Raw genomic sequence first — 27319 nt, 5'->3', positions numbered from 1 at the left:
TTTCCATTCGTTCTAAAACGTGGAATTAAATTTAAGGTAGGATTTAAAGTTCACTCGTATCCGGCATCGCTATACGTACGACTGTTACGTAGCACGTAGAATGCATAAATGTCCGCGTAATTTATGCAAATTGTATACACCGAACTATATTATATACCCAGTGGCATATCGCATGCGTTATATCGGGTGTATGTATCGTACCGCACCGAAGATGTTCCATTAGCAATCCTTACACAAACCGCTGGACTTCCTGTTGTTATAGTTCAGTAGTCTATACACGTATAAAGGCAGGCTGAATGCGTTGTGCATATTACAGGATTACACGCGTTTGCATCAGGTTTCGCTTACGACCACGCGTTACTGCATTGTTCAATTATGAAAGAATATCGAATGACCTAAATACTGACGGTTTAATGTCATTCAACGAGGAACGTCATAAAGGAATAAGAAATTAAATGGAATTATCGTTGAAACGATCCCATTCAATACCGAGAGAGGTAGAAATCAGAAAGAAAAATAAGATTGATTATTTCTTGTTGCGACATGTTGTTTATCGCTTCGTAACATATTTCCACGGATGTAGATTTTATTGGTATTTTCAGCGTTCGCCAAGTTTCATTACAATAAATGAATAATAATCCAGCAGTAAGTACGTGTATTAAGGGAAATGGCGTGTGTATCGATTTAACGCTATTCCATAGACTTGTTGAAACGACATCCATCTTTTATGATGAAGTAATGACGGCAGTTTAGCGTACATTACGAATGTTACGATTCGTTGGACGTTTGCAACGAACGAATATATTTTCATAATTTGAGTCGCTTCTTTCGCTAAAAATTGATGGTGTACGATAATCTTACTGTATTACCGATTTATCGCTCGATCAGGTAATCATTGTATATGTATATGGCACGAAGTGATTTGCTAACTAGCCTCGAAGATCCACTTTCGAATTTTGTTTAATACATTTGAAACGTTCTTTAACACACGCTGCGCTTGCTCGCGAAAGTATTTCGACAGTTACCATAGAAAACTTTTACATCCATATTGTATATGTCGTATGAAACTTTTTGAAATTTCACAAACACCGTAATATATTCGTAAAAGGTATTTACGAATATAAAGGAAGGATCTAAGAGCTATTTATTAAACGACCGAATACTTTCACGAGCCTGTTATGCATTTCGATTATTAAAAAAGTTGAACGTTTCGAATTCTAGATTATTTAAAGCGCAACAAAGGTAAAATCAAAATAACCTTTGAAACCATCCCCTTTATAAAAATATCCATTTATGAAGTACTTAAGTAGGTACAGGAATCTGTACTTAACGACAACGAAGATCCAACGCTAGAAATCTCTCATTATTCGAGATGTATACGAGTGCCGCACACACACGTATTTCAGCAATAATAATTCAGTGGCGCTTGTGCATATGAAGCGAGCTCGAATGCATTCCAATCCAGGATCACTCATTTATCTTGCTACTCGAGCAAGCCAATTTAGCCAACATGCTGAAGTACTGGTAACCACTGCATGTAACATTGATTACAGAGAAACCGCTTTCACGATATTCACTATCTTCCGAAATTATCAGCATACGGGTATGAACACGACTGTATTTGTTTAACGCCTGATGCATTCAACCTCTGCCCGGAAATCGCTATAATTCTCGAACCCGGTGGCTCGCGATTCAATGCAAGGAAAAAAAAAAAAGAGATCGAAACAACATCGTTACGTAGAGAATGCACGAATTGGAGAAAATGAACAACGAGCACGATAAAGTTTAATTAATATCGGTAAATTTCGGTTAATTGAAAGTTGATGAGCGAAAGCTAAACGGGATGTATATATTCAGAGAAATCAGAGTATATTTAACGATGAATAATGAGAAAGAACTGTAAGGTAGAATAGTACCGTAAAATATTTTTGTGACTGCAAATGATTAATCTTCGACATTAAGCTTTTTAATTAATTTTAATTCGATCTTTAATCTACAAATAGTCGCGTACTGTGTTTTGTAATTGCTGGTACAATCGAGAAGAACACGAATACGACATAATTCTGTCTTTCTCTTTATACGAAATAAACATCTCTTTTATGATAACAAAAAAGAAACTTTATATATTTAAAGTAAAATTTGTCGCGTATAAAGGTGTCGTAGCATTCTTTTTTCCCATCTTTTACAATTTACTTGAAATATCTCTTTTCTTGAAACTAAACGCTAGGGACTTGACGCTACACTTAAAGCTACGCTAAATTTATTCTAGTCAAACGACGTAGCTTTCATATTTTCGATTATCTACTACCTCTCCGCGACCTTACTCCGTAAGATATTAAAACGCATTACTAACGACAAAGTTTTAGAGAAGAACTATCCGTAAAATCGTGTAACAGTGTGCACGATGTAAATAAGCAATTACAAAGTCGCAGAGATAGAAGTTTTGTTATCCGGTAATTCGATTAGCTGTTAGGAAAGCAGCAAAGCACGTAACAAAGTTTACCCTGCCGCGAACCCAGCGACTGTATATATTTGCAATGACAGACTGATCAAAATGCTGCAGGGTCCACCGGGGAAGAAAGGAGAACCCGGCACGTGCACCTGCAATGCAACAGCCCTGATGGCATCCTTTACGATGCCAAAGATGATCCAAGGACCGAAAGGAGAACAAGGAGTGCCGGGGCAAGAGGGGAAACAAGGCCAAATGGGGCTGACGGTATTGACGCTTTGTAAAAACCAAACACATGCTTTGGAATAAAAAAGAAAAAAAAAACGCAAGAAAAATCCAATGATGTTAACCATCGAATAATCGTTATGTTAAATAAAGAATGTCTTTTTATAGACGAACCAAGTAATCCCTTCAAAACCTTCGAACCTGTTAATATTATATAAAATCATTATTCTTATATTACCCATTATATTAAAGTTAATATAATATTTTACATGGTTTGTTTGAAATTTATTAATATCAGATCGCGAAGGGTTTGTTGAAATTTGTAACGAATTGTGCAGGGTGCAGCTGGACCACCTGGAGAGAGAGGACTGGAAGGACCACAGGGTCCTAAGGGTGACAAAGGAGATGTGGGAATAGCAGGACCGGAAGGTCCTCAAGGACAGAAAGGGGAACCTGGTCGCGATGGAATACCCGGAGAGAAGGGCGCTCAAGGACCTCCAGGACCGCCAGGAAAGGGTGAATTTTCTGGATACGACGTAAGTAACAAAGTTTGCTTGCAACTGTACTGATTTTAAATTTGGCTATCTTACGATGAAATGCAAACTCTAACGATACGATCGGTTACATCGTTAGCTTTCTTTTACGCGAATTTTCGAAACTGAATAAAATGATTGAAAAGGTTTGTTCAATACATATTTGATACAATATGGAACAAGTATTGAAGTATTACGGCATCGTTTATATATTTTTGATTAAATATCTGATATAAGATGTTTGATACTTTTGTATTGAGACTCGAGTAAATATATATTACTTGATAAACTACATACTTGTATAAAAAAGAATGAAAATTTTTCGGTACTATAAAGCCAGTAGAATTTTTTAAGAAATACGTTATAAAAAATTTTCATAACATTTACGATTATATCGATATACCAATCAGCGTCGTATCGTATGATTTTCGTTTCGTGCTTTCGTTGTCGATTATTTCGTTTAATATAAACTTATTGACAACTGGCTGAAAAGCTCCGAATTTCAATTGAACTAAGCTCTCAGTACCGAAAGTGCCTGACATACTACCTTTAAAGAACATCCCACTTGAGGGTCCACGCTTCCTATCATAAACCCGTTCAATTATCATTCCAATGCGGTCTCCTGGCAGCACGGAAACTGAATTTACATCCCGGTTGAACCTTCCCCAACCATAAACGCGTGCGCGTTTCGGTCCAATATAAACTACCCCGATCTCTCGTATACCATAGAGTGAGAGCGATTCCTAAGCAAACAAGAATATTAAGCACCATGGATGGTATAAACAATGTACAACTTCGTACCATTAATTTCTCTGTCATTCTTGCAAAATATTTGCAAAACGCTCGCAAAATATTCGCAAAATACTGACAGGATATATACTCGCAAACAGGCAACTTGCAAGGCAACGCGTTTTAATCTTTAGCTATTCTTTTCAGAAATATTCATAAATATACATAGAAAAGATACATAGTATACATAATACACATCATGCATACCACAATATACGTCACGATATACATCTTGCATAATACATCCTTGTAATATGACTTAATGTTTCTGATGTTTAGAGATATTTACGATAAATTTTTAACGTATCAGTCACAATCTTCGTAAGCTTAATACATCAAGAATATATATTAATATTAATCTCGGTATGATATTTCCATCGAAGAAGAACCACCAGTCGACAAACATCATTTCCATATCTTCAAATTTTACTTCTAATCGCACAAATAGAATTCAACATATAAAATTAACATACTTTATTACAAAATCCAAAGGATTATACGTATTCGTCGCGTAGTTATATCTCATATGCGTAAGCAGGACACAGAGGGGTAGTACTTGGCGCTTCATGAATTTCCCGTAACTCTACGAAATTGACGAAAGTCCCTGGATACCTGACCGCTGTCCTGGCTCTGGTCTGTCGCGACATTCTCGGACCGACATACTTACGTTGCACGTTTTTACGGCATTCGATCGCAACTATTCAAGCTTGTAGACGAGCAAGGATAACGAGAAATTCGTTGAATGGAAATGGAACGCGATATCGGTCCGCAGAGAATAAGTAGCCATGCATGTGATAAAGGTAGAACCTTTTGCATCCACTTCTGCTTCTTTCATCTCCATTTTTTCGCAATCTTTTCGTACATTTCTCTTTTAACGACCAAGTGGCCCTCGGCTTTCTCCTTATACAAAAATAAAACGGTCGAAAATGTTAAGACGTTATCAAAATTTTAAGCCGCGTTCATAATAGCGATTCCGGTGTTATTTTTTAGTTCTAGACGCGTTTTTCTATACGCATTTCCATCTTATTTATCTTTGTTTCGTTTATTGCCAGGAGAGCTTCTAATCTTCTAGGATTAACGAAACGTTCCGAGTTTCTTTCTATTTCCTGTTCTCCGAACAACCCAATAGTTTTTCATGCAACCTTACAACCGCACAATCCACATTTTTTTCTTTTTAACGATACAAATACTAATCCTACTTGTGCGAAGGTTCGCGACGTAACGAAAAAGAAAAAAAATAGAGAATTGAAGAAGAAACCGCGCGTGTATCCGTGTGGTAACGTTCTTGGTGGATAGCATATCAGTGAACGTGCGCCATCGTATGACCTACTTCGGATGCCAGCGTGGAAATTAAATAGGGTGCGAAACGTAGCTGATGCTCCTGGTGAAAAATGAACAACGCATCTCGGTATTCCGCGAGCGGAATATGACGCGTGTATTTGAAACACGTTTCAGTGGAAACAGGCGGTTTTGTTGCTCCGCCATGAAATTTCTGCAAACTTCGTTTATTACCCGGCTTTGTCTTCTTCCTCGTCGTTGGCTGATGCGCGTTATTTATTCTGTCCGTTGATCAAGAGCCTCGCAAGTTTTCACGCGAGAAACCATTTTAATCTGTTAACTAATCGCAACGATTTCCCGTGCAACGAGGATAAAATGAAAATAAAGTTGGAATACAGTGGTTCGTAAAGATATTGCAACACTTACCAAATTAAAACTTTTGCGAATATATTATTGTGCGTTATACGAAAATTTAAAAAAAAAATCACGTCAATACACCATGAATAGCGATGTTAAACATAGGAGACAAAGCAACGTGATAACAATTTTTTAATTATCAACTGAGACTGAAGTAGCAAAAATTTCGTACAACCTTTTTATCTATTGGAAAATCTCTCACAATTCTTAAATCTATTGGAAAGTCGATGAAACGTGAGCGAACGAAATCAGGAAAAAGAAAGCAGCGATAATATACGAGCGAGAAATAATGTTATCTTGGCGAATGTTCGCACATATACAAACAAACGCACATGTACGCGAATCCAGAAAGGAACGAGCTGGTGTAACGACGACGACTCAATGAAATTATTATCGTGATAGCCGCAATCATAGTCGCCGGCGGAAGTGGCACGATTTTCCGTACTTTTCTGTGCTTTTAACGTACTTTGGAACGAACAAAGCTCTTCCGAGCTTCCGACGTTTCAACAATTAGCAGGCGAGGTCAGGCCACTCGTTTCGTTCTCATGGCGTAACATTTGGAAGTGTGCCACCGGCAAGAATGGAACGAGAAAGAAACAAACTGAACGTAATGAAGTGCATGATTTTTTCGCGAATCCCCAGTCAACCGTTTAAACTGTGTTAAAGCAAACCGTGAAATATAATAACGTTAACGAATCGTTTAATATTGGTTGGTAATTGCGTGTATCTTGTGTCATTCTTTCTTCCATTCGTCGAAAATGAAATTAGAAAGAGATAAAATGAATATTTTCCTTTTATGTATATTCTTCGCTTCGTAGTTTCTTTTCTTTCGAAATCATTCAGCACAGTTTCAACTTATAGATTTGTCCATTTTCGTTCCTATGTATTTGATTAAACTGAAGATTGTTGTTTCGTTGTGACGAATAATTTCTCTTGTGCTATATTGTATTTGGTATAATTTATACAACTACTCACTTTCTCTAGTAAATTACTGCAAAATATTCGTCTTTCTCCACTTTTTTGTTATCGATGTATTATTTCCTGTTATTCTTTTTTATTAAAAAAAAAAAATGATAATAAAATAAAATGCCTTACTTAGTTTAATCTATATAAAATTTCTAGAATAATCCATTTATAAAATATATTATAAAATACCATGGAGGATAAAATGAAGATTAAAATCAGATAAACAATCATGTTTGTAGAAATGTAAAATTCATTTAAACGTATAAAAGCGTTAAACATATCGATTAACCGCAACCTCTGTTAATTGTAATTAAAAAATATAGCATTCAACGATTTATAATTAAAACCGACTTAAATTTTTGCATAAATTCAAACAATTTTACGCAAACGTAATACACGTGTGTAACGTACGCAGATTTATTACACTAATAATGGAACTATCGCACGTTTTGGTTAATAGGAACAAGGCAAAAATAAGTGCTCTGGAAGTAAATTTATCACGACAGCCCTGATAAATTATGCTTACGAAAGTTGAACTGTGCATAATTTCGGCTGCGTCGTATACGGTAGATAATTCTTAAATTTACTGCATCTAATTACACGGATTTTAATAGAATCCTACGAACTTCGTTCCGCCAGTTCTTTTCGCGTACAAATTCATTTTACTACAGACACGTATTTACGAATAAAAAGCAAGATACTTTAAGTTCATTTTGCAGAAAATCCATTCATCAAATGAAAAAAGAAACCGCTGTATTATTTTAAAGAATAAATGATTTCGACTTTTCCTTTTCGAGGTGTGACTTTTTGCTTCGAAAAGTTTCACGAAAGAGCGTTGACACTACGACAATCTAGCTTTGTATGTAACTTTCACGTCAAGGATCGAAGGGCTCATAACGAAAGAACCTTTGTTCGTGTTTTCCAGAAAACCAAAGAATTTACGCTAGTAAACCATAGTTATTGAAAATTGAACATTAATCGTCTACCTTTGTACTGAAATTAAATTGACGAAAAGTGAAATCGATCCACAGGCTCAAATAAATATCTATACTGTGCAGTAGGTAATAGAGTCAACGGCTATACAGCGCCAGTGTCAAAGAGGAGTGGAATTTTATCGACGCGAAGTATCTTACGGAGAGAAATAAAATGTCTGTATAATATTTTAAAGTCGTATCGTAACACGTGTAAAACATGTAACGGTATCGCACACAAACATTTTACGGCAAAAACAAGGTGCATCTTGGTCGGAAGATATTCTGGTCGCGCGAGAACTTTCAGAAAGAGATATTGAGATCCTGCAACCTCGCGCTACTTGTACCAGAGTATTCTTACAGCGTCACGCGATGGTAAAAGATTCCCAACGTAAGAAAACCCTATGTGAATAATACTTTTCGTGTGCAGCATTTTGCGTAAGATTTTTCAAAAAGGTGTCACGTATTTTTCCGCGTACACATGTTGCAAGATCCTAACGGTAAACTGGAATGTCTATGTGATATCAGAGTAAATTTTTAGAAAAAAAAAAATTAAATGAACGCTGCATAGAAAATTATGACTATCGTAGAGTATATATTTTATATGCCTGGAATTTCTTCGCCAAGAATTGCTTCGAAATTAACCTGTGAGGCGGGCCATTTCTTGGTCACAGCTTAATCGTAGAATTAGAAATTAATAAAAACGCGTCAGTTCCCGTTAAGTCGATTTGAAAAATCTGTCGATAAAAAAAATTGGGAATCCTATTACCAGGCGAAGTTGAATAAATACATGTGCATCTTTAATAGTTTCTATATTTGTAATGTTCATAAATATGATGTAGTATCGTGTATCGTAAATCGTTGCTAGATATATACGTAAAATCGATACAAAGTGTTCTGATTTGACACTTTAATGGAATGATTTAACACCTTGTAACTTTCGTAATGATTTGGCGCTATAAATTTGATAAAATCGTCTTGTAAAAACATTATTCTATATGGGAAATAAAATTGGCAATCAAAAGCTTTTTCTGTCATAGAAGAATCTAAGAACTGCAACTTCGTACTTTCCAAATTTCCTACTATAAAAATATTAATATATCTTTTATATGATTTTATGATATTATTATTAAAACAACATCGATCTAATAGAGTACGTGTATGATGCATAAAAATTTCCATGATAAAAGATGCTTTCGAAATCGTACAGACCCTTGAGACTTGGCTGAGAGCTTCGTAATGGGACACACCGAGAATTTTATAGCTGACTCAGCACTGTATAGCACGAAAGTTGTAAATTTATATAAAGGAAATATTAACGAGGGATATCAAATGTTCACTGGAATAAATTTCTTATTGTTCGGAGTTCGTGACAGATAGGTAATCCGTATTTGACGAACTATTGTCTGTAAACTGCTTTAGACAATATCTACCTTATCGCGTTACCCTTCGGTGGAAACAACATCGCCACTACCAAATAAGTTAGTAATTCAAAAGTAACGATAATTCAACGAATCACTTTTTGTATGTCGATTATCAATAATAAAAAATGACTGTATAAAAATTCGAAGGCCGCATCAAGGTGAACTAAAAAATTACGAATCTACGTAACTTTATGCCACAAATTACCTTGCAGCAAATAAAATTCCAAAAACGGAGGAAACCCTTGAATATATGAAACAACTTGTGAGGATCATCTTCTCTTCCTTCGATTCCTTCGATTAAAGAAGGAAAGTATTAAAAATTGTTCGTTGAAACGGAAATTCAGGAGCTCGTTAATTTCGACGAAACCCAACAGATGTACGGTAAAGCGTTTAAATTAATTAAACTACTTTGGCGGTGTGCGTGCTGCTTCGAAACTCGAGGAAAACCACCCTCTCAGCTGACTTTTCGTCCTTTACGCCGCCATACGGAGAACTTTGCAACCTTGCAAGGGCTTTGGGAATCCTCGACAGGCGAAGTATCTCGCTTTGACCTCGAGTGTTATCTTACGTGACCCGGTGCCGGTTCGTGCACCAACGTACAAGCGTCCGATTTCCCCTGAGAATACAGAAACCAATTTCTAGGCTGTGCCGACCAGGTACGGCAGGTGAGTGACTGGTGGGTGGGTGTCGGGATGGTTAGGCGAAGGAACTCGTCGGGAGAAACTACACATCTGCGGGAAAGGCGTTTTGCCCGGTTATACGAATCACTTGACCGACTGCCACGTACTTAGTCGGTTTCGTGGAAGATGAGAAATCTGGATTAGAGACGATGATGTAAAGGGAATGAACGCGGAGATCTTATTCTGACGTTTTGATTCCTTATGTCGGGATCTTTGAAATAGATTTCGTGCACGTACAACACGAAGGACAGAAACGTTGGTAGGGGAAGGGGGAATGGGAAAATAAGGATTAGATCTTTTGCGTCGTTGTTAAGTTTGCCTGCTATACGTGTAATATGTACTATATCTCGTATGACTGGCTGAGGATTAAAACTGCGTATCTAGCATAAAATTCAATTGCTTGTAACTTGAAAAATCAATCTCAAACACGTTCTTGCGCGTAAATCTTTTTTATGTACACAAGTTTAATTATACTGTATTTCGTTACTACAAATTTAATTATCTTACCAACCTTTAACGTGTCTATACTGCTGATACCGAACTATCGTACTAATTATAGTAATGTTATAATGCTTGGTAGGTAAAAATTAAAGCACCAGCGCAACGTGATATTTGTAGGAATAACAAAAGGATCGTATAACAAGGTTATTAAAATTGTGCAGGAATATGTGGGAAATGATCTTGTAATCTTTTTTTATTAGGCTTTGTAATTAGATTATTTTAATACGGTATAATTTTAAAATAATAACTCTCGGTTATTATTAGCGATTGTATAAGTAACTTAAAACGAAAGGTATTCCTTGTAATCATAAAAGATTGATTATTACCGATGGTTTTACTTGACTTAGTCGTTCATAATGGTCGATCGTTCATAGTAACGTCATCGTGTAGAATGATGCAATTTGACATCATTCATACTAAACCTCACATTGCAACGATGTATTCCGTGTTCCTCGTAGGTTAATTGAGTGTGCTAACCTGACATTGCGACCAGTGGAATATTTCACGTACTCATTTTCGTGCTTCAGGGGCTGTTACGTTATTCTCAATTTGAATAATTGTATCGCACGAGAGTATGAAAACATATATCGAAACAGATTTATTAGACCACTTGCGTATATGAATTCCAGAAATAAGAAAATGCTCGTAAAAAATCAATACGTCCATCGTTATTTGTTCTCGTGTTCCTTTTTCTTCCTTTTTTCTTCTTTTTTTTTTTTTTTTATGAAATTGTATCTATTAATTTGTCGTTTGTGTTCTTACGGTTCAGAAAAATACATCTTTCTTGCCATCAAAGTAAGAAATAATAATTGACATCCAATTAAAAAATATGTTACTTAACAGTAATTTCTAGTTGGCTTACAAATAGTAAAAAGATTGATATACACGTAAAGATACAAATTTTTAAAAAGGAATAACTTTTATACCTAAGTTTTTTTAATTAAATTTTTCGTTCAATATATTTCAATTATTATGCTGAATCATTTTTTGACGAGTCATCGTTCGAAAACATAACGCGATGCTTTCATAAAATAACAATCTCGCTAATAAGGATTGTTTCCAACGAATATATAAATTTTCATTCCGCGATAAATCAAGACATAAATCAATTTTTATGGTATTGGTTCTATCACGTTGTAAATCTCGCTCCTGTTTACCAAAGTGTATCCTTACCAAAAAACCAAGAAATTTAACAAGGGTTGTTTTTGTTACAGTATCCTCGACTATTTTATTATGCCTCTCGTAACTTTTAATATTAATAATCTGCACGACGACAAATATCACAGAAGAAACGGTATTACTCGTTAAAAACAATATCATAATGGAATCAAAACAACAAACGTAAATATTTCACTCTGTCAACTCCATTTTACTGAATTAACCTCAGGATTCTTTGATCATCCGAAATCTACTTTACAATATACTCGATACGAGATAAAAGAGAAGAAAGACGGAATGTAGGATACCTATTGAATACGAACCTCTCGATAGAAAGTCTGAAAGTTCGATACCAGTCGGTAGAAAAGCTTTAAGAAGCTGGCGTGACGTATAAGCAAGCGATCGGTGGCGTTGATAAATAGGCGTTCAGAGGCTTTCGTGCAAGGATAGATGAAAGGAAAAAGAGGGAAGAGAAAAGAATATATTTGATTCGTTGGCGGTTTCGGAAACTGAGACTTGTAAACGGTCGAATAAACGCGTGTCTATCGGCTAGAACAATCCGGCACATTCAGCGATAAAATTAAACGTACAAAACACGATATCGATCAAAAACTTTTCACTTTCAAAACAGTCCGCACCTTTCTCTCCCCTTTCCTTCTTTTCTCTTCGTTCTCCGGGCATTCTTTTTCTTCTTTTAACAGAATTGGACATTTCGTTTGAGCATCCGCGTCGGTTAATTTCTAGCGATACAACAATGGCCATTTGAAACGTACCTACGACTTCACCGTTTGATAAATGCCCAGTCCAGGATGCGGTTGTTATAATCGCCAATACAAATATTGATTCGCGTAATGTTTGCGTGTTAAAATATTTTTGATGAATGGACGTTAAGAACTCGTTGACCAATCTATCGCGAATATTTGGACCGTTCTATTTGCCACTGGACCGCGACAGAATATCCAATTCGAATATATTGGATTGGTGGCAAAACAATGATATTTCACGGTGATAAGATAAACAGTTTCAAATAGCTTACACGTCACTGGCCTCGGTAGATTCGAATTACCACCCTTTTCTACGTTTACGAAATCGTTTAAACGAACAACACGTGAGCGTGTTCGTTGAAGTCGGGATACACACGTACAACATTTTCTTCGATTACAATTGCATTCGTCTCTTTTTTATTCTAAATTCCAATTGAGAACACTTCAGATACGACGTGACGTGAAACCTTACGATCCTCGCTAATCGAGGCATTGTTGTTTAAAATTTTGTCGATTCTAGCTAACAAATTATTAATTATTTCTAATATGGTATAAGATCCAATTGCGCGCAAAGAAAATTCCAAAACGAAATCCCATCCTTTCACGATGACAAGGTACGTACCTCTAATAAGTTCCTTCGATCACTGAATAATTGGTCTCTGTTCGACGTAAGTCAGCGGTAAAAGGATCAGTTACTTGTTCGCAAAACAAACTGGTCTAATGTCGGTAACGAGAACAGCATAATAGTTCAATTGAACATTGGAGACAATTGTTTGAACGATGATTGTTCGTCAACGACCATTAGACGATACAAATGAGCAGGTAGCAGGTCGGGTCGACCGACTGCTTTTAGCTTTACGACCTTATACCGATGATTAAACAGAGAAATTTTGGCTATTATGCGCATGCAGCCCAGTTGGAAACCTCGAGGCATTTATAGGGTGAGTAATAGTTCCATATTTGGAGCAACTTTGGTACGAAAGCTTCTTTCGAGATTGTACCGGTATGCTACAGGCATTCCGTCTTGCGCTCTGCGGTGTGCTGAAATTTATCACGGAACTTTATGATGAATTTCAAACGACAATTGCATTACCAAAAGCTTCTTCTCTTTGTATTCTAAAATACGTTCCAAGTTTCGAAAATAAACTTGTATTTTATAAAAAATTGTAATGGTTAAATGTTTTTAGAATTTACAGAAAGTTCATTATTGAATATCGCAAAATGTCGTGGCATAATAAAATTATTATTAGAAAATGAGCATAATGCGTGTAACGCGATTCACGTAGTTCTTCGTAAGCAAATATATCTTTTACGCACCAAATCTAATATTTTTATAGAATGTTAATAATTGTATTGCTAGTGTTTCAAAATATCATAGAAAATTGGGAGATATTTACCGACGTCTCTATTTTATTATACAGTCGTACGTCACAAGCAAATATTTGGAACCTTTTTCAGTGAAATATTCTCTTAAAACAGAGTCAAACAAATTCGTCGTCGACGATCCAGTTCGTCTAGCGAAAATTAAAACTATCCTATACTGGAAATTACTGTTCATAAAGGACTCGCAGTCAACGAAATTCTCGTCGAGGCATAAAAAGATAAAAAGCTTTCTATTAAAATATATTTAAGTCAGAAAATAAAAGTACTGAGATCATAAAATAACTAGAAAGATTATAAAACTTCCAAATAAATTTGTAGTTTCTAATAAAAATATATATCTAACGAATATATAATGGATACTAAGTAAAATAATAAGGTGACGGTGTTCGTAATCTGAAAAAATTTCTTCTAAACTTTAGACGGAGGGCATCACCATGAGACCAGGACTGCCAGGACAGAAAGGCGAAGCCGGACTTCCAGGAAGCCCAGGACCGAAAGGAGAGACAGGAATCGCCGGTGCCAAAGGATACAAAGGCGAACCAGGGCACAAGGGTGCAAAAGGCGATCATGGAAAAGAAGGTCCACGAGGAATTCAAGGTTTCAAGGGTGAACCCGGTGCTCCGGGAGCACCGGGGCTTCCTGGCGCGCCAGGTGAGAATGGAAGACCAGCAGAGAAAGGTGACAAAGGAGACACAGGACCAGAAGGGAAACCAGGCCCTGCAGGTGCACCTGGACCGCCGGGATTGCCTGGATTGAGCGGCTCTGGTGGAGTAAACGTTGGAGAAGCGAGTAAGAATATGCTCATTTTGTGGTTTTTATCAAATGAAATTAAATAATCGACGGGTCTGGTCATCCTATTTAAAAAATGAAATCAAATATGAAAGGAAATGTAAAAGCACAAATCGAAGATTCGATCAGTTGTCATCGAACGCTTACGTTGATTGATATATTCTTAGAAGAAAAGATGACGAACGGTGCCGATTCCAATTTCCGGAAGCGATACGATATCTTTACGTTTAGATTAATTAATGTTACATGAAAAATTATCTGCCTGAAAGTCACGAATTAATTAGTGTTAAGGGAAAAGGGCGATAAGGGCGAGAGTGGTGGACGAGGATACAAAGGAGATAAGGGCACCAAAGGCGAGAAGGGAGACAAAGGTGATTCTGGACCAGCCGGAATTCCTGGTGTGAATGGTATCCAAGGACCGCAAGGCAACAAAGGCGAGCCAGGGAAGGACGGAGTTCCCGGAGCACCGGGAGTCGTCGGTGCAAAGGGCGAAAAAGGTGAGAGAGGTCCGCCAGGAGCTACAGCTATAGCGAGCTCTGGAGACTACATCACCATCAAAGGTGAAAAAGGAGCAGAAGGCAAGAGAGGTAGAAGAGGGCGTCCTGGACCACCAGGACCGGTCGGCCCACCTGGGAAGACGGGAGCGATGGGAGAAATTGGGTTACCTGGATGGGCGGTACGAGAAAACTCCTTCTATACTTCTTATCTTCTTTTCTTTTTCGTTTTTATCGATCAAACCCTCGATTTCCGTTTGATTTCCTCGCCATTAGTAAAATAGAATTTCGTAACGTAATTTTCTTATCGCTATTTGCATGAATGGCTACGTATTATTTAATCTTGTATGCAGTGTTATGAAAAGCTGTGTTTGTTTCTTGCTCCGAGTCAAATTTTTAATTTTGTTGTCAGTATATGGGAGAAATAATCGTTTATAGTCGTTTACTTACGATAAAGGATTGTAATAGAAAATAGATAACTAGGAATGAATCTTTGGAGTATACCTTTCACAGATTGTACATTATATATGTATAACGATCCTACAAGCTTCGCGTAGATTCATCGAATGATTTAAACTTGTCCAAACTTGAACTTAATAAATGTATTTTGAATATACATTAAAATACATTAAGGGCTCTCGATTATATACTACATTTAATCAAAATATGAATAAAAAGAAACGTAAATCCTGATCTGATATTACGAAAACTTACACGTATCGCCATTTGTGTAAGCGAAGATCGATAATAATCGGCAAGCTGAACATTGGAAACATAGCCGGCAGGCTGGATAGAGTTCTAAATTCCACGACACGGCAACGGCTTTTGACGGATTCTACAACTCTGAGGCCGTAGAGTTCTGAGTTTCAAGACATTGGATTAATTGACGACCGACTACCTTAACCTAGTAATAGACAAGTATAAGTCAACGGATCTGCAGGCCTTGTCAGACACGCTCTCGCGTCGTGCTGAGTTCTCTGCATACATAATCGAAGTTTAAATTATCGGTTACTGTTTTAAGCTAATAAGAGCTAAAGAATTTAATAATTTTAGTTGGTAGAAATTCCAAGGAAAATTAATATAATGCAACATATTCTCAGTAGTACAATATATAAGATAACACTTAAGCCAAACTCATTTTTACATACTGTGAAAGGATTTTTCTAATTGCTCGTACTTTAACAAAATTACATGACAATTAACAAATACTCCCTGCTACTGGAAACAATTACGATTATAATTAACCACTTACATATAAAAATGTAAAGTCTAAAATGAGAATATACTTTTTTCAATGCTATGTTCCAATGCACAGAACTCCATGAAAGTGAGTATTACAAAGAACTTACATAATTCTAATAGATAAGATAAGAACAATTTATACCTTAATTTTAACTGTGTCGGCTTTCGATCATAATTTCGTTGTTGATTAATTACTTTGAATGGCGTTAATAGACTAATTTACCTCTGTTAACTGCGTAATAATCCGGTCATAAAATTAGAAATCACACCAATCGACCAAAGTGTATGCTAGATTGAACTGCACGCGAGATTAATTAAAGGTTTAATGAACATAGAATATTCATGAACAGGAAGGTAGAACATGAACGCTATGTATCGGTAACTACTTCTAACAGGGTCGTCCTGGAACTCCCGGACTTCCTGGACCTGTTGGACCAGTGGGGCCCAAGGGAGAAAAAGGAGAACCCGGTACACCGAGCCCTTACGGAGTCTCTGTCGGCGTAAGTACGATTCACCGATTCTCATTAAAATCGAAATACCCGTAAGCAATTCCCTCTGAAATCAATGGGATCCGTGTTACAGAGAAATTAGGCGAATTAGGGGAAACATAATACGCCGCAGAAAATATTATTTGTATTTTGAAATATGTATGTTATTCCTTCCTATCTTACGTTTAATAAAAATTCTATGCATTGAGAAAATCTACATAACAGATGAGAAAATATTGGAAAATTTTTCCAATAAATTCGGCAGAGTGGCTAATGTCATCTTTCGCGCTTTGAGAATTATTCTGGCTAAGTTGATGCGAGGGAAAAATCGGTAGGTAAACACAAAGTGTTAAAGAGCTTGCAGCGCGGAACAAATAAAGATAATGGATGCATTTTTTATCCTGTCTCGTAGCGAGGGAAAGGTCGAAGTGGAGATATACACACGGTGATTTATAACTCTCGCCATAAAGTTTTCGAAATTGTCAAAGAGAAGTCATTTTGGCTAAAAAAAAAAAAAAAATGTCACGGGAACACAAAATTTATAGTTACTAGCAATTAAAGTACACTTTTGTGTACACTCCAGAACTTAAAAAGACAGAACATTGAAAATATTATCCTCAAACTTACACGACGAGTATAACGGGAAAGATATAACATGAAAGAAAATAAAGCTATACAATGAAAACCCATTACTTCCTACAAACTTCCTCCTCGTCTAAAATATTTTTTTTTTTTTTCTCTTTTTTGTCCGATTCGATTCGATTCTTTCCAGAGCTGTTTAATCACTGTTACGACATGAAACCCTCGTACGAGTTGTGCCACGAACGAGCAGTCTCGAACATTTTTTAGTCGGAACGACCACTTCGTGAAGCTCGCGAAACTAGTAACAGTGCTCGTAGATCACCGTGTACACTCGCAAGTCTCATTGAACGAGCCATAGAACGTGTAGAGTGACGGAAATTAATGCAAGTGTGCGCTTGACGCCCCGTTCCTTCTCTTTTTATTCTATTTTTTTTCCCCTCCTAGTATCCCTCTCACATCTACTCTGCTTGTTCTTTTTCATCTTTGTCGGCTAGCGAAGCCGCGACTCGATTTATTCGGCGTCCCAAACAGAAATTCGTCGAAATTTCGTCGTCGCAGTTGACAAGCGACGAACACGAAACGAATGCGCGTGGCAGGCTTTAATTCACTACACTTTGGTTTAAAAGCCGGGCCAACGTAAGGCAAATTCGCTGCTTTTATTGCGCTTTCGAACGGCCTCACACCCACCAAGGCACGTCCTGTGATTTATTCCGACATCCACTTAGCGAAACTGGCTCAAGTATCTTCTCTCCGGGATTATATATCTAAACATTGCTTTGCAGAAATTAGTTTGCATATACGAATAACATAATTAGAACTTAAATCAGAGAATCGTGATATTATACATTAGCTTCTCAACCAGTAAATGCACGTATCCACTGCATATAAATAATTTTGTGTAATATACGCTATAAAAATCGTATCATTCAGAAGTTTATTTTCAATGTTAATGCGTACGGTCACCTCGATTCTTAGTATATAATCATAATTCGTATAATATTCGTGTAAATCAATTTCATATCTGTCTGTCTAAATGACGTACAGATCAAAGGCGATAAGGGAGACGATGGTTTCCCTGGAATTCCTGGACAACCTGGAAGAGACGGTCAAAGAGGACCTCCAGGGCCACCCGGACCACCTGGACCACCGTCTCAAGGAAACTATATTCCAGTTCCGGGTCCCCCGGGGCCTCCTGGACCGCCAGGACCACCTGGACTATCTTTGATTGGACAGAAAGGAGAACCAGGAATTGGTAGAAGTCACATCTTTGGCGAAAGAGACTATTACGGCGTTAGACAGGGTAAGAAAGATTCATTGATCGTAAATAACATAATTTAAACATCATATGTAAAAAATAGTTGACCACCTCTACTTTAAAGTATGTCATCGATCAAATATTTCGAATTATGTACTTCCTCGATTGTTTCTATATCGAATCTTCCGTTAATTTTATCGCTAAGTCGAATTTAAAGCTGCAAATATCAATAAAAATTTCCCTCGTTTCGGTAGATTTTTCACAAGAGAATTGCTTGAAGTATCGAAATTCCAAGCTGACTTTTCTTTAAATTCTTGAATTTTGTAGAACACATTCTAAGTGATTCTAAGCTTCTGGCGTCCCTGTATATTTTACTCAGATTAACAAATATAAGAAAGATATTGAAAATATATGAAAAAATATTAAATTTGCAGTTCCAAAGAATATAAAAGATTTTAAACACAATATGTTCTTTGGCACGCTGCAAGGACCTAGAACTAGTCTAGACGAATTGAAGGCTCTGCGAGAACTAAAGCAACTGAAGGAACTTAAAGAACATTTAGGTAACGCACTAAATGTAAAATATCGTAAAACGACGTTTCTAAAAGAACATTAATTTTCTTGGTGTATTCTAAATTAGAAGAATTGCGTAGTAAAGTTTAACGCATCTTTAAAAACACATCCTAATTACCTATAAAACTTTTATAAGGTGCTGCAACCACCGCAACTAGAGGTCCCTTAGAAAGTACCACGAAGATCGTACCAGGAGCTGTGACTTTCCAAAATACCGAAGCTATGACCAAAGTAAATCTTTCAATATCGTCAAAACATAGTTTTGAACAATATACGTGTAAATACTCTGATTATTATAACTTTTAATGCTTCTAACTACTACATACTTAGATGTCTGCCGTGAGCCCAGTTGGAACATTAGCTTATATTATTGACGAACAAGCTCTGCTCGTTAGAGTGAACAATGGCTGGCAATACATCGCAGTTAGTATAAAAATTTTCCTATTTATTCTATTTTTACATTCTTCTTGTAATATTTACTCAAAAGTCGACTAATATATAATTCATTCATGTAAATTCTAACAATTCACAGAAGAAAATTCATTAATTATTGTATATCAGCTAAGAGTCTAAATCTTTAATCTTACCTATTTAGCAAACTATATAGCTTCGATTTAATTCAAGATATTTATGCTGTGTTCTGTAGTTGGGTTCGCTTCTACCAATAACTACACCAGCACCACCAACCACGTCACCGCCTCCGGTGAATCCACCCTTCGAAGCTTCCAACCTGATCAACCAGATACCCGTAAAAGCAGACGGAACAGGGGTGAGTTACTATCTTAATCCTGTTGAGTGTAAAACGTTATCGATAAGAGGTGGACTAATGCATTACTTAATTACAATTGAATTTTCTTCCTGCTTCCAAAGTGGTATCCACGGATGGTAAGATATTGGCATGATTAATCTTTCGACGTTATCGTCCTCTTATACGTTCCCTCTTTCAGTTTTTTATCATTTTCGCAAGAACGCTTCGTTCCATTTCATTTTCGTTAAGTATGAAGAAGAGAAACGAATTTTCATTACCTATCGAACGAATCATTCTTAATTCTTTTTGCACTCGAATCTTTTAGTATATTACGAGGAAGATTGACGGCAAACTATATCGAAAATTTAGAGAAAGGTTTATCTCTTCGTCAATTATACGCACTAACGTGCCTAAGATCTAGAAATCTACTTAATACGCGTAGGAATTCAAGTATCTATTTGGAAGCTGGACCTAAGAGAACTGTATCTACTGAAACTATAATTTACAGAGTGCAGTACGATTGTAACGTGGAGGGATGAGTGATTATAGGGCTTTTCATAAATCAAGTCCATTCTATGACTGCCTGGGAACTGGAATGACAATATATATATATTATTATACACGAAAACTATAATTTTCAGAAAAACGATTCTCTGCTTAGCAAAATTCTATATATTGGCAAAATATATACCAAAACCTTTCTTGGACGTATACTATACTACTTTGAAGTATCATTTATTTCAATATTTGAAGCTGTCCAAAAAACAGTAGGTGTTTTTATATTTTAAGAAACGATGAAAGTCTATTATCTGTGCTAAGATATAAATAAATAATAATTTCACTTCTATTTTTATTTACTAATTTCAATTCTTAGTTATTTTCAATTCTTTCTGCGTCCAATCTCCGCTTGCCTAAATATTTTCCATTGCTAGCAATAAACTCCAATTCATACAAGAACGTCACATCGATATCACAATTTCCAGTTACGAATGGCTGCTTTGAACGAGCCATTTACGGGAGACATGCACGGTGTACGTGGAGCTGACTACGCTTGTTATCGACAAGCGAAGCGAGCTGGTTTGAGGGGTACGTTCCGAGCATTCCTCAGCTCCAGAGTTCAAAATGTTGACAGCATCGTGAGACTTGGGGACCGTGATCTTCCTATAGTTAACATAAAGGTGACTCGCAATATATACATTCTGAACGATTTATTTGTGAAAGTATTCCAGCCAAGTTTCCAAGCAATTTTCCATAAGCGCGTCGCGCATGTTACGAAACATTTGTTTTCTATCCCCTAGGGCGATGTACTTTTCAACTCGTGGAAAGAGATGTTCAACGGAAACGGGGCCTACTTCTCGCAAAATCCAAGGATTTACAGTTTCAATGGCAAAAATATCCTCACCGACTTTGCATGGTAACTATCTCGTTTATTTATCCTTTTGTCCTATAATAATATAAAGATTTACATTTTTGGTAATCCATATGTATACGTAATTATAAAAACGCAAAATGAGGCATGACTTTTTGATAGATTCGTCGACTTTTCAAACAATAATACATTCTGGTAGTCAGCTCTGGCTAAACTTACAACGCGGCGGAATCAATGTTCTATGGAATGTTCTATAAAAACCTTTTTCGCGAGATCTACTACAACTTCATGATTTAATTAAATATATTTCTTTTGTTTCGATATAATTATAGATACACTTGTAAGAATTATCTAGTACAATGTATATTTTGTACAAAAAAAAAAAAAAAAAAAAAAAATTGAAATATAAATGAAATTAAATTAAATTAAAGACTAGAGCTAAGATAGAGCCAAACTTATCATCGTCTGATATTTTAGGCCAGAAAAGGTGGCATGGCACGGATCGCACAAATTAGGAGACCGGGCAATGGACACGTATTGCGACGCTTGGCATTCAAGTAGTTCGGATCGTTACGGATTAGGATCACCGTTAACTGGGGGACGCCTCTTGGAGCAAGTTCGTTATTCCTGCGACAACAAGTTCGCGTTGCTCTGTATAGAAGTAACCAGCGAGACCACAAGAAGGAGGAGAAGCGTCGAAGTTTCGGAGGATGAGGACGAAATGTCGGAGAACGATTATAAGGAGTACTTGGATTCTCTGATGGAAAACTAACCCTTCTACCGTTCCCATTCCCATCTCTTCTATCCCATTTTTCTCTCTGTCTTTTAACATACGTAAAATACACAGCAACAACATCGTTGTATAAATAGAAACCGAGATGAGTCAACCGCGTATCGTTCTTGTTTGATGAACTATATAATGAAAAGCAATAGAAAAAGAAAAGAGAAGAAAACATAACAAAAAAAAAAAAAAAAAAAAAATGTTCAAACAGAAGAATACGACGAATACACAATAAAAACAGAGTAATCATCTCGTTTCTAATCAGCGTGAAATCTATCTGTAATTCGAAAGGTTATAACCCTAATCGCGAGTCATTAGCCAACGCTTTATACCGAGTTTCCGTTCTCTCTTTAAGAAATAAGACTGATCGTCTAGACATCGTTCATCAGTGTTTCATATCGATTACTCGCCTGTACTCTTAATCCGTCATCGTTATCGAGCGTCGGAAAAACGCGACATCACCGGTTTCTTCGGCGCGCGTCAACCAACTCGACGCTATTAGAAGTTCCCTACGTCACGATAAACGTCCAGTACTTAGAACACTGCCACGAGAGGAGATTCTTTGAAGCGTGGTTAAAGATGTTCATCATTCGAGTCATAATTTACTGTTTAAGGGATTAAAGAACGAAACAAAAAGAATAAAAACGAAAAAAAAAAAATTGCAGAAAAAAAAACAGAACGTAAACTAACAACTGCCCTACGACCTAATAAAACTGCCGGAATTCATATCCGCAATCGAATTACATTTACACTTTAGCCAATACATATGAGTGTGTATGTTAGATATAAGAAACGAATCGATTAAAAAAAAAAAAAAAAAAACAAACAAATAAATAAAGGATTCCGTATAAGATGATTGAGTTTCTTGCATCCGGAATCCAGATTTATGCTCTGTGTACAATTCGCGGCAGACGCGTTTGGTGCGATAGTAAATTGCATGATTGTACAGTAAGGATGTAAGTACATATACTTACGGTGCTACAGGCCCATAAATGTAACAGTATGTATATGCGATGAAAGGATTATTTAGAAATTGGATTAACAATCGCGAACAGTTGTGGAATATGCTTCTAAAACTATTTCGGCGTATATGTAGCAATATTTTATAACTTACGTATAGTTCTCGTTGGAAAAGAAACACGTTGTATACACCATTCCGCGAACTGTCGCTGTCTTAATCGTCATTGGCCTCTGCTTTTACATCGAGCATAAATCGAGTCTAAGTCAGTGTCTATAATTCGAAGATACGATATATTACTAACGTTAAACTAATTTATTACGATTAAGTAGAGAGAACGTCGGTCTATACCTTTAGGTTGTCAGCATGCTTGTTGGCGAATCGATTTTACTCCAGAAAAATAACAAATAATGAAAATTTTCCCGATGCCGTAATGTAGGTCTTGACGTACCGATGTAAAACCAACTATCCTTCGATATAGTTTGCACCGACGACCGTTTTAGTTCGAAATTTTGTATTATTTGTACACTTTATTATTGTCTTTCTAAATAAAGAACGGAAAGTGCATCTAACGGATTCTTGAATCAAATTCGATCTATCGATATCATGTAATGTTACGATACTCGAAAATCGATTAATCTAATATTCGCGCTTTGTTCAAATTGGAGAGATGATTTATTATTGAAACATGTGTAATTTATTTAATTTAATATAGAATATTTAAATTTTAATGTATGTAGAAACATAACTATTTCACTATGTGAAGCTGTTTTGAAGACTATCTATTTACTTCGTCCCATTTTGTCAAACAATGTCTATCTAAATGTTGTTAATAGTTGCTGAAACAATGATACCATAAAAGTAAGTACAATATTTATGTATTTTTTAATTAATGCTTTAGTTTAGTTTAGTATTAATTAAAGATAATTAATACTGACTATTGTTGTTGGAATATAAGATATATAATTTACTATTGAGATTAAGATTTATAGAAAACACATCGTTGCAAAAATTGTAAAAGTTTAATTCATGTAGTATCATACATTTTTTAAGATTATCTCTTTCACGAGGTAATTAGGATTTTAAAACAGCTAGCGCTTCCGTGAATTTTAAACCTTCTAAAATATATGCTAAATTTTCCATCGATGCATCTACATCTTCTTCCGCCCAAATTTCCAACATATTTTTACATTGCTCGTACGGCGTTGGTTTCCCTTGAAAAAATGTAATCTAGAAAAAGATATAGATTGTAGTTAGTGAGCTGTGATTTTTTAAGCTTCTACGTTATAAAATTTGTTTCTACCTCTTCACTCGTGTAACCAAACTTGGTTGCTAACTTTTTCCAATCGTTTTTCAGAATTTCTGATAATTTCGCCACCATGTCAGGTGTCACTTTCGTTAATTTTCGTCCTTTCGTATCCGTATTTTCGGCTTCAACTTGTTCACTCTCTTGCTTGAGAACATCTTCGTTAAATTCTTGATCGTTCGCTTCTGGCGGTGGAGTCTCCTCTGTTTCTAATTTTATATCCGACTGTGTCTGCTTCAAGTCAAAAACAATTCACTTTTAAATCTACACGGTAAATTCGCTTTGAAGATCTAACACAGATTAATGAAACAAAGGTGTTACACTCACTGGCCGATCTTTAGCGATTTTTTTAATCATTGTTTCGAGATATTCAGGTAATTTATTAATAGGATAATTCCCATGGACAAAAAAATGAGGACTACGTCTAGCTAGTAATCTCAATGCTCGCCAACCAAAATTCCCATCGTTTACTTTTCTGTGACAAATAAACAAAAATAATATAATTAAATATAATATAATAACAACACAGAAATATATAAAATAAAAGATTTACTTGTATTCATCTTCTACCATTGCATTAGGATCTAATTGCATAATAGCTTCTTCAAAATATGTCTCTAAAGATGGAAGGAAGTCTCTTTCTTTAGATTTACATGCTTCAAGATTATTGGGACATAAGTTCCATAATTTCGTGAGTTCTGGGCTGCAAAGCAATTAAATTTAATTGTATATAATGTATTTTCTAATAGGGAAAATAAATAAATAGTTTTTTCTATGGTTTCTTACTTTCCCATATGATATTTTCCTACTGCTTGAGCGTCTCTAATGACATCTCCAATTCTACGCCTTGGTCTCTTTGGTTTTTTTGATTCATCTACGTCGGCACTAGAATCTGGAGTTGGTCTTTTAAATGGTGGGCATCCTTCATTTTTCCAAGCATTCCAGTGCTCTTCGCGTTTCAATATATTTTTAACAGTTTCTGCAAATGTTGGACCATCGGGAGGTGTTTCTGTCAGTAAGGCATATACTTGCTCTGTGGTTCCTTTTACCCATTCTACTTGGTCAGGCTTTAGTTCATGTGTTTCACTTAAAAAATACAAAATTTATTGAGACTTTGAAATATAAATAACCTGAAACACTATTTAAGGAAAGCAGACCTTGTCTCATAGCCACTGGCAAGGAAGCTTTGGAAAACAAACATCGTTTTATAGCTTTCAAAGTCATTTTACTAATAATTCATTAAAAATGTGCAATTCTAACAAGAGGAATTGTGAATTCGATTGTAATAAAATACAAGTGTATATAAAGATATATACAAATTATAGATACTTACGCTTTAAATTTAACAGTGCTATTAAGATATTGGAAAAGAATGAGAAATTGCAGCAATACATATCGTCTGAAATTTGAATCAGATAGTTGTAGCTCCAACAATTTTTGATTTGTTAAATATTTTGCGAAATAAGGGGTTTCCTTATGAGATCCCTCCATAGAAGATTCAACTTTAACACATGTTGAAGGATAATTACGTTGTTCTTCCAATTTAAAAGATGAAAATGCCGACAGTACACTTGAAGCATGCTAAACGAATAAAATATTTATGACAAAAGAGTATAAGAATATAAAAAGTTATAAGAATATAATAATTTAATCTTACCGTTGAAAATATCTTCCAGTGCATTTTTAGGTATAACTGATTGGGATTTCTGAAAAAATCTTGGAGTGCCCAAAATTTTCTATATAAATTATAATCAATTGGCACTTTAGTCTCTGATTTATCATCATCCTTAGTTATTTGTTCCAAATCGTCTCCCTCTGATTTTTCAGAGCCAAATTCTGTATGATTCTCCAAATTAAATTCACTAACAATATTAAGACCAGATCTCTCAGAAAAAGGAAAAAACTTAGCCAGAAATAAAAGAATTCTTCCACAAAATACAGTTTGTTGTGATCTAGATAACCTTCTAAGTAAGTCATTGCACATCCTTAACAAATTGTTTTTACAGGCACTAAAGAATAAATCTTCCTTCCACACAACCACATTGTTCTCAACAAAAGTAAACAACTGTTCGCATCTGTCAAGTGTCATAGAATCAAATATATCACCAAGTAGCATCACTGGCATACTTGCAGTTGCTAAGTCTTTTCTGCATAATTCAATGCAGAATGTAATATAGGTCTCAAGTAGAGGCACATTACTTGATACATTTTCAGATAATATTACAAGAAGGGTATCCCTTAATGCTTGATCAATTGCAGCTTTTCTATCACTGTCATTTGTACACCGTTCGACACATTTCTTCTGAAATATTTGTATATCTGACAGCTTAAAACACTGTTGCAAATAATCCTAGAAAAACAGAAAATCATTTAAAATCATAAATCATATAACCTCAAAAGTATTATCAATTTTTATAATTCTTACACTATATTCTTTTCTTAAAACTTCGAACATGGCCATTGTATAAAACAAATTTTTATAATTATATTCTTTTATCTTAAAATATGAACAATTTCTTTCTACTACATATCAAGTATCTCATAAACTATCAAGACCTATGCTAATACCACGGTCGTACAAGCAAATCTCAGCGTCGACACTTGCTAGGGGATATTGTCCGAAAATTGACTTCTGAAAAATTTATATATAATCTATCTAACAAGACGAGGCAGTGAACGTAAATAAAATTTGATTACTGTGGCTACAATGATTGGCTACTGACGTATCGTTTGGACGAGGTTAGTCAATGATTATATCCTGTGATAGAGGACGTCACGATTATACGACGATCTGTATTTCTCCAATCCGCCACTAGGGGTTCTGCTGCAGAGATGTCAAAACAATATTTGTTTATGTTTTATTATTAATTTTTGTATTCCGAACATTTTTTTAGTATTACCTATCAGCAAGTTCGACGCAATATTGAAATGAAGTTTATTAGAAAAGAAAAATTTTGTTACCTTATTCTAATGTCAGTTAATGTAAAAAAATCTATTTTATATATTTTAATCCTTCATGGTGTGATACGTTTGGAAACATTAATTTCAACATTAAATTACTGTAAATATTTGTACACATAATTACATATAATTTTGCCTCTGAATAATTAATCAATTTAAATTAAAATATTGTAATAAACTAAAAATTTCCAAGTTATTAAATTTGATATTAATTACATGTTTACGTATAGTTCTC

At 35.6% G+C, this 27319-nt stretch overlaps 2 protein-coding genes across 15 annotated transcripts in view; one reads left to right on the top strand and one right to left on the bottom strand.

Annotated features, from left to right (window-relative positions):
• The window catches only part of Mp (collagen XV/XVIII-type protein multiplexin), a 346829-nt gene extending 323440 nt beyond the window's left edge, over window positions 1-23389 (top strand). For 6 of the 12 annotated variants that reach the window (XM_072017338.1, XM_072017333.1, XM_072017344.1 and 3 more), the window contains 15 exons: window positions 2564-2716; window positions 3013-3210; window positions 13067-13096; window positions 13958-14327; window positions 14612-15003; window positions 16459-16563; window positions 18178-18433; window positions 18823-18951; window positions 19098-19192; window positions 19292-19384; window positions 19608-19730; window positions 19832-19846; window positions 20693-20887; window positions 21008-21123; window positions 21556-23389. In XM_072017338.1, coding sequence (XP_071873439.1) covers window positions 2564-2716; window positions 3013-3210; window positions 13067-13096; window positions 13958-14327; window positions 14612-15003; window positions 16459-16563; window positions 18178-18433; window positions 18823-18951; window positions 19098-19192; window positions 19292-19384; window positions 19608-19730; window positions 19832-19846; window positions 20693-20887; window positions 21008-21123; window positions 21556-21850 — 2565 coding nt within the window. In that variant the 3' untranslated portion in view covers window positions 21851-23389. The remainder of the gene's footprint in view (window positions 1-2563; window positions 2717-3012; window positions 3211-13066; window positions 13097-13957; window positions 14328-14611; window positions 15004-16458; window positions 16564-18177; window positions 18434-18822; window positions 18952-19097; window positions 19193-19291; window positions 19385-19607; window positions 19731-19831; window positions 19847-20692; window positions 20888-21007; window positions 21124-21555) is intronic. The other 6 variants (XM_072017336.1, XM_072017339.1, XM_072017335.1 and 3 more) reach the window with 6 other exon arrangements.
• Window positions 23390-23820: 431 nt separating this feature from the next.
• Hpr1 (THO complex 1-like protein Hpr1) lies at window positions 23821-26897 on the bottom strand. Of its 3 annotated transcripts, XM_072017346.1 has the most exons (9): window positions 26549-26895; window positions 25781-26473; window positions 25457-25704; window positions 25281-25307; window positions 24910-25209; window positions 24677-24826; window positions 24451-24598; window positions 24121-24357; window positions 23821-24047 (listed from the first exon to the last, which is right to left on the bottom strand). In XM_072017346.1, the coding sequence occupies exons 1-9, from the start codon at window positions 26582-26584 to the stop codon at window positions 23892-23894; spliced, it is 1995 nt and encodes a 664-aa protein (XP_071873447.1). In that variant the 5' UTR covers window positions 26585-26895; the 3' UTR covers window positions 23821-23891. The 3 variants fall into 3 exon arrangements, with proteins under 3 accessions (XP_071873447.1, XP_071873448.1, XP_071873449.1); XM_072017347.1 differs by lacking the exon at window positions 25281-25307 and having other exon boundaries at window positions 24121-24354; window positions 26549-26894; XM_072017348.1 differs by lacking the exon at window positions 23821-24047 and having other exon boundaries at window positions 24256-24387; window positions 26549-26897.
• Window positions 26898-27319: the final 422 nt, after the last annotated feature.

The sequence above is a fragment of the Bombus fervidus genome, chromosome 14 (assembly GCF_041682495.2).
Source record: "Bombus fervidus isolate BK054 chromosome 14, iyBomFerv1, whole genome shotgun sequence".
NCBI lineage: Eukaryota > Metazoa > Arthropoda > Insecta > Hymenoptera > Apidae > Bombus > Bombus fervidus.
Note: the sequence above shows the minus strand (reverse complement) of the source record. Positions and strands in the feature narration are given on the sequence as shown.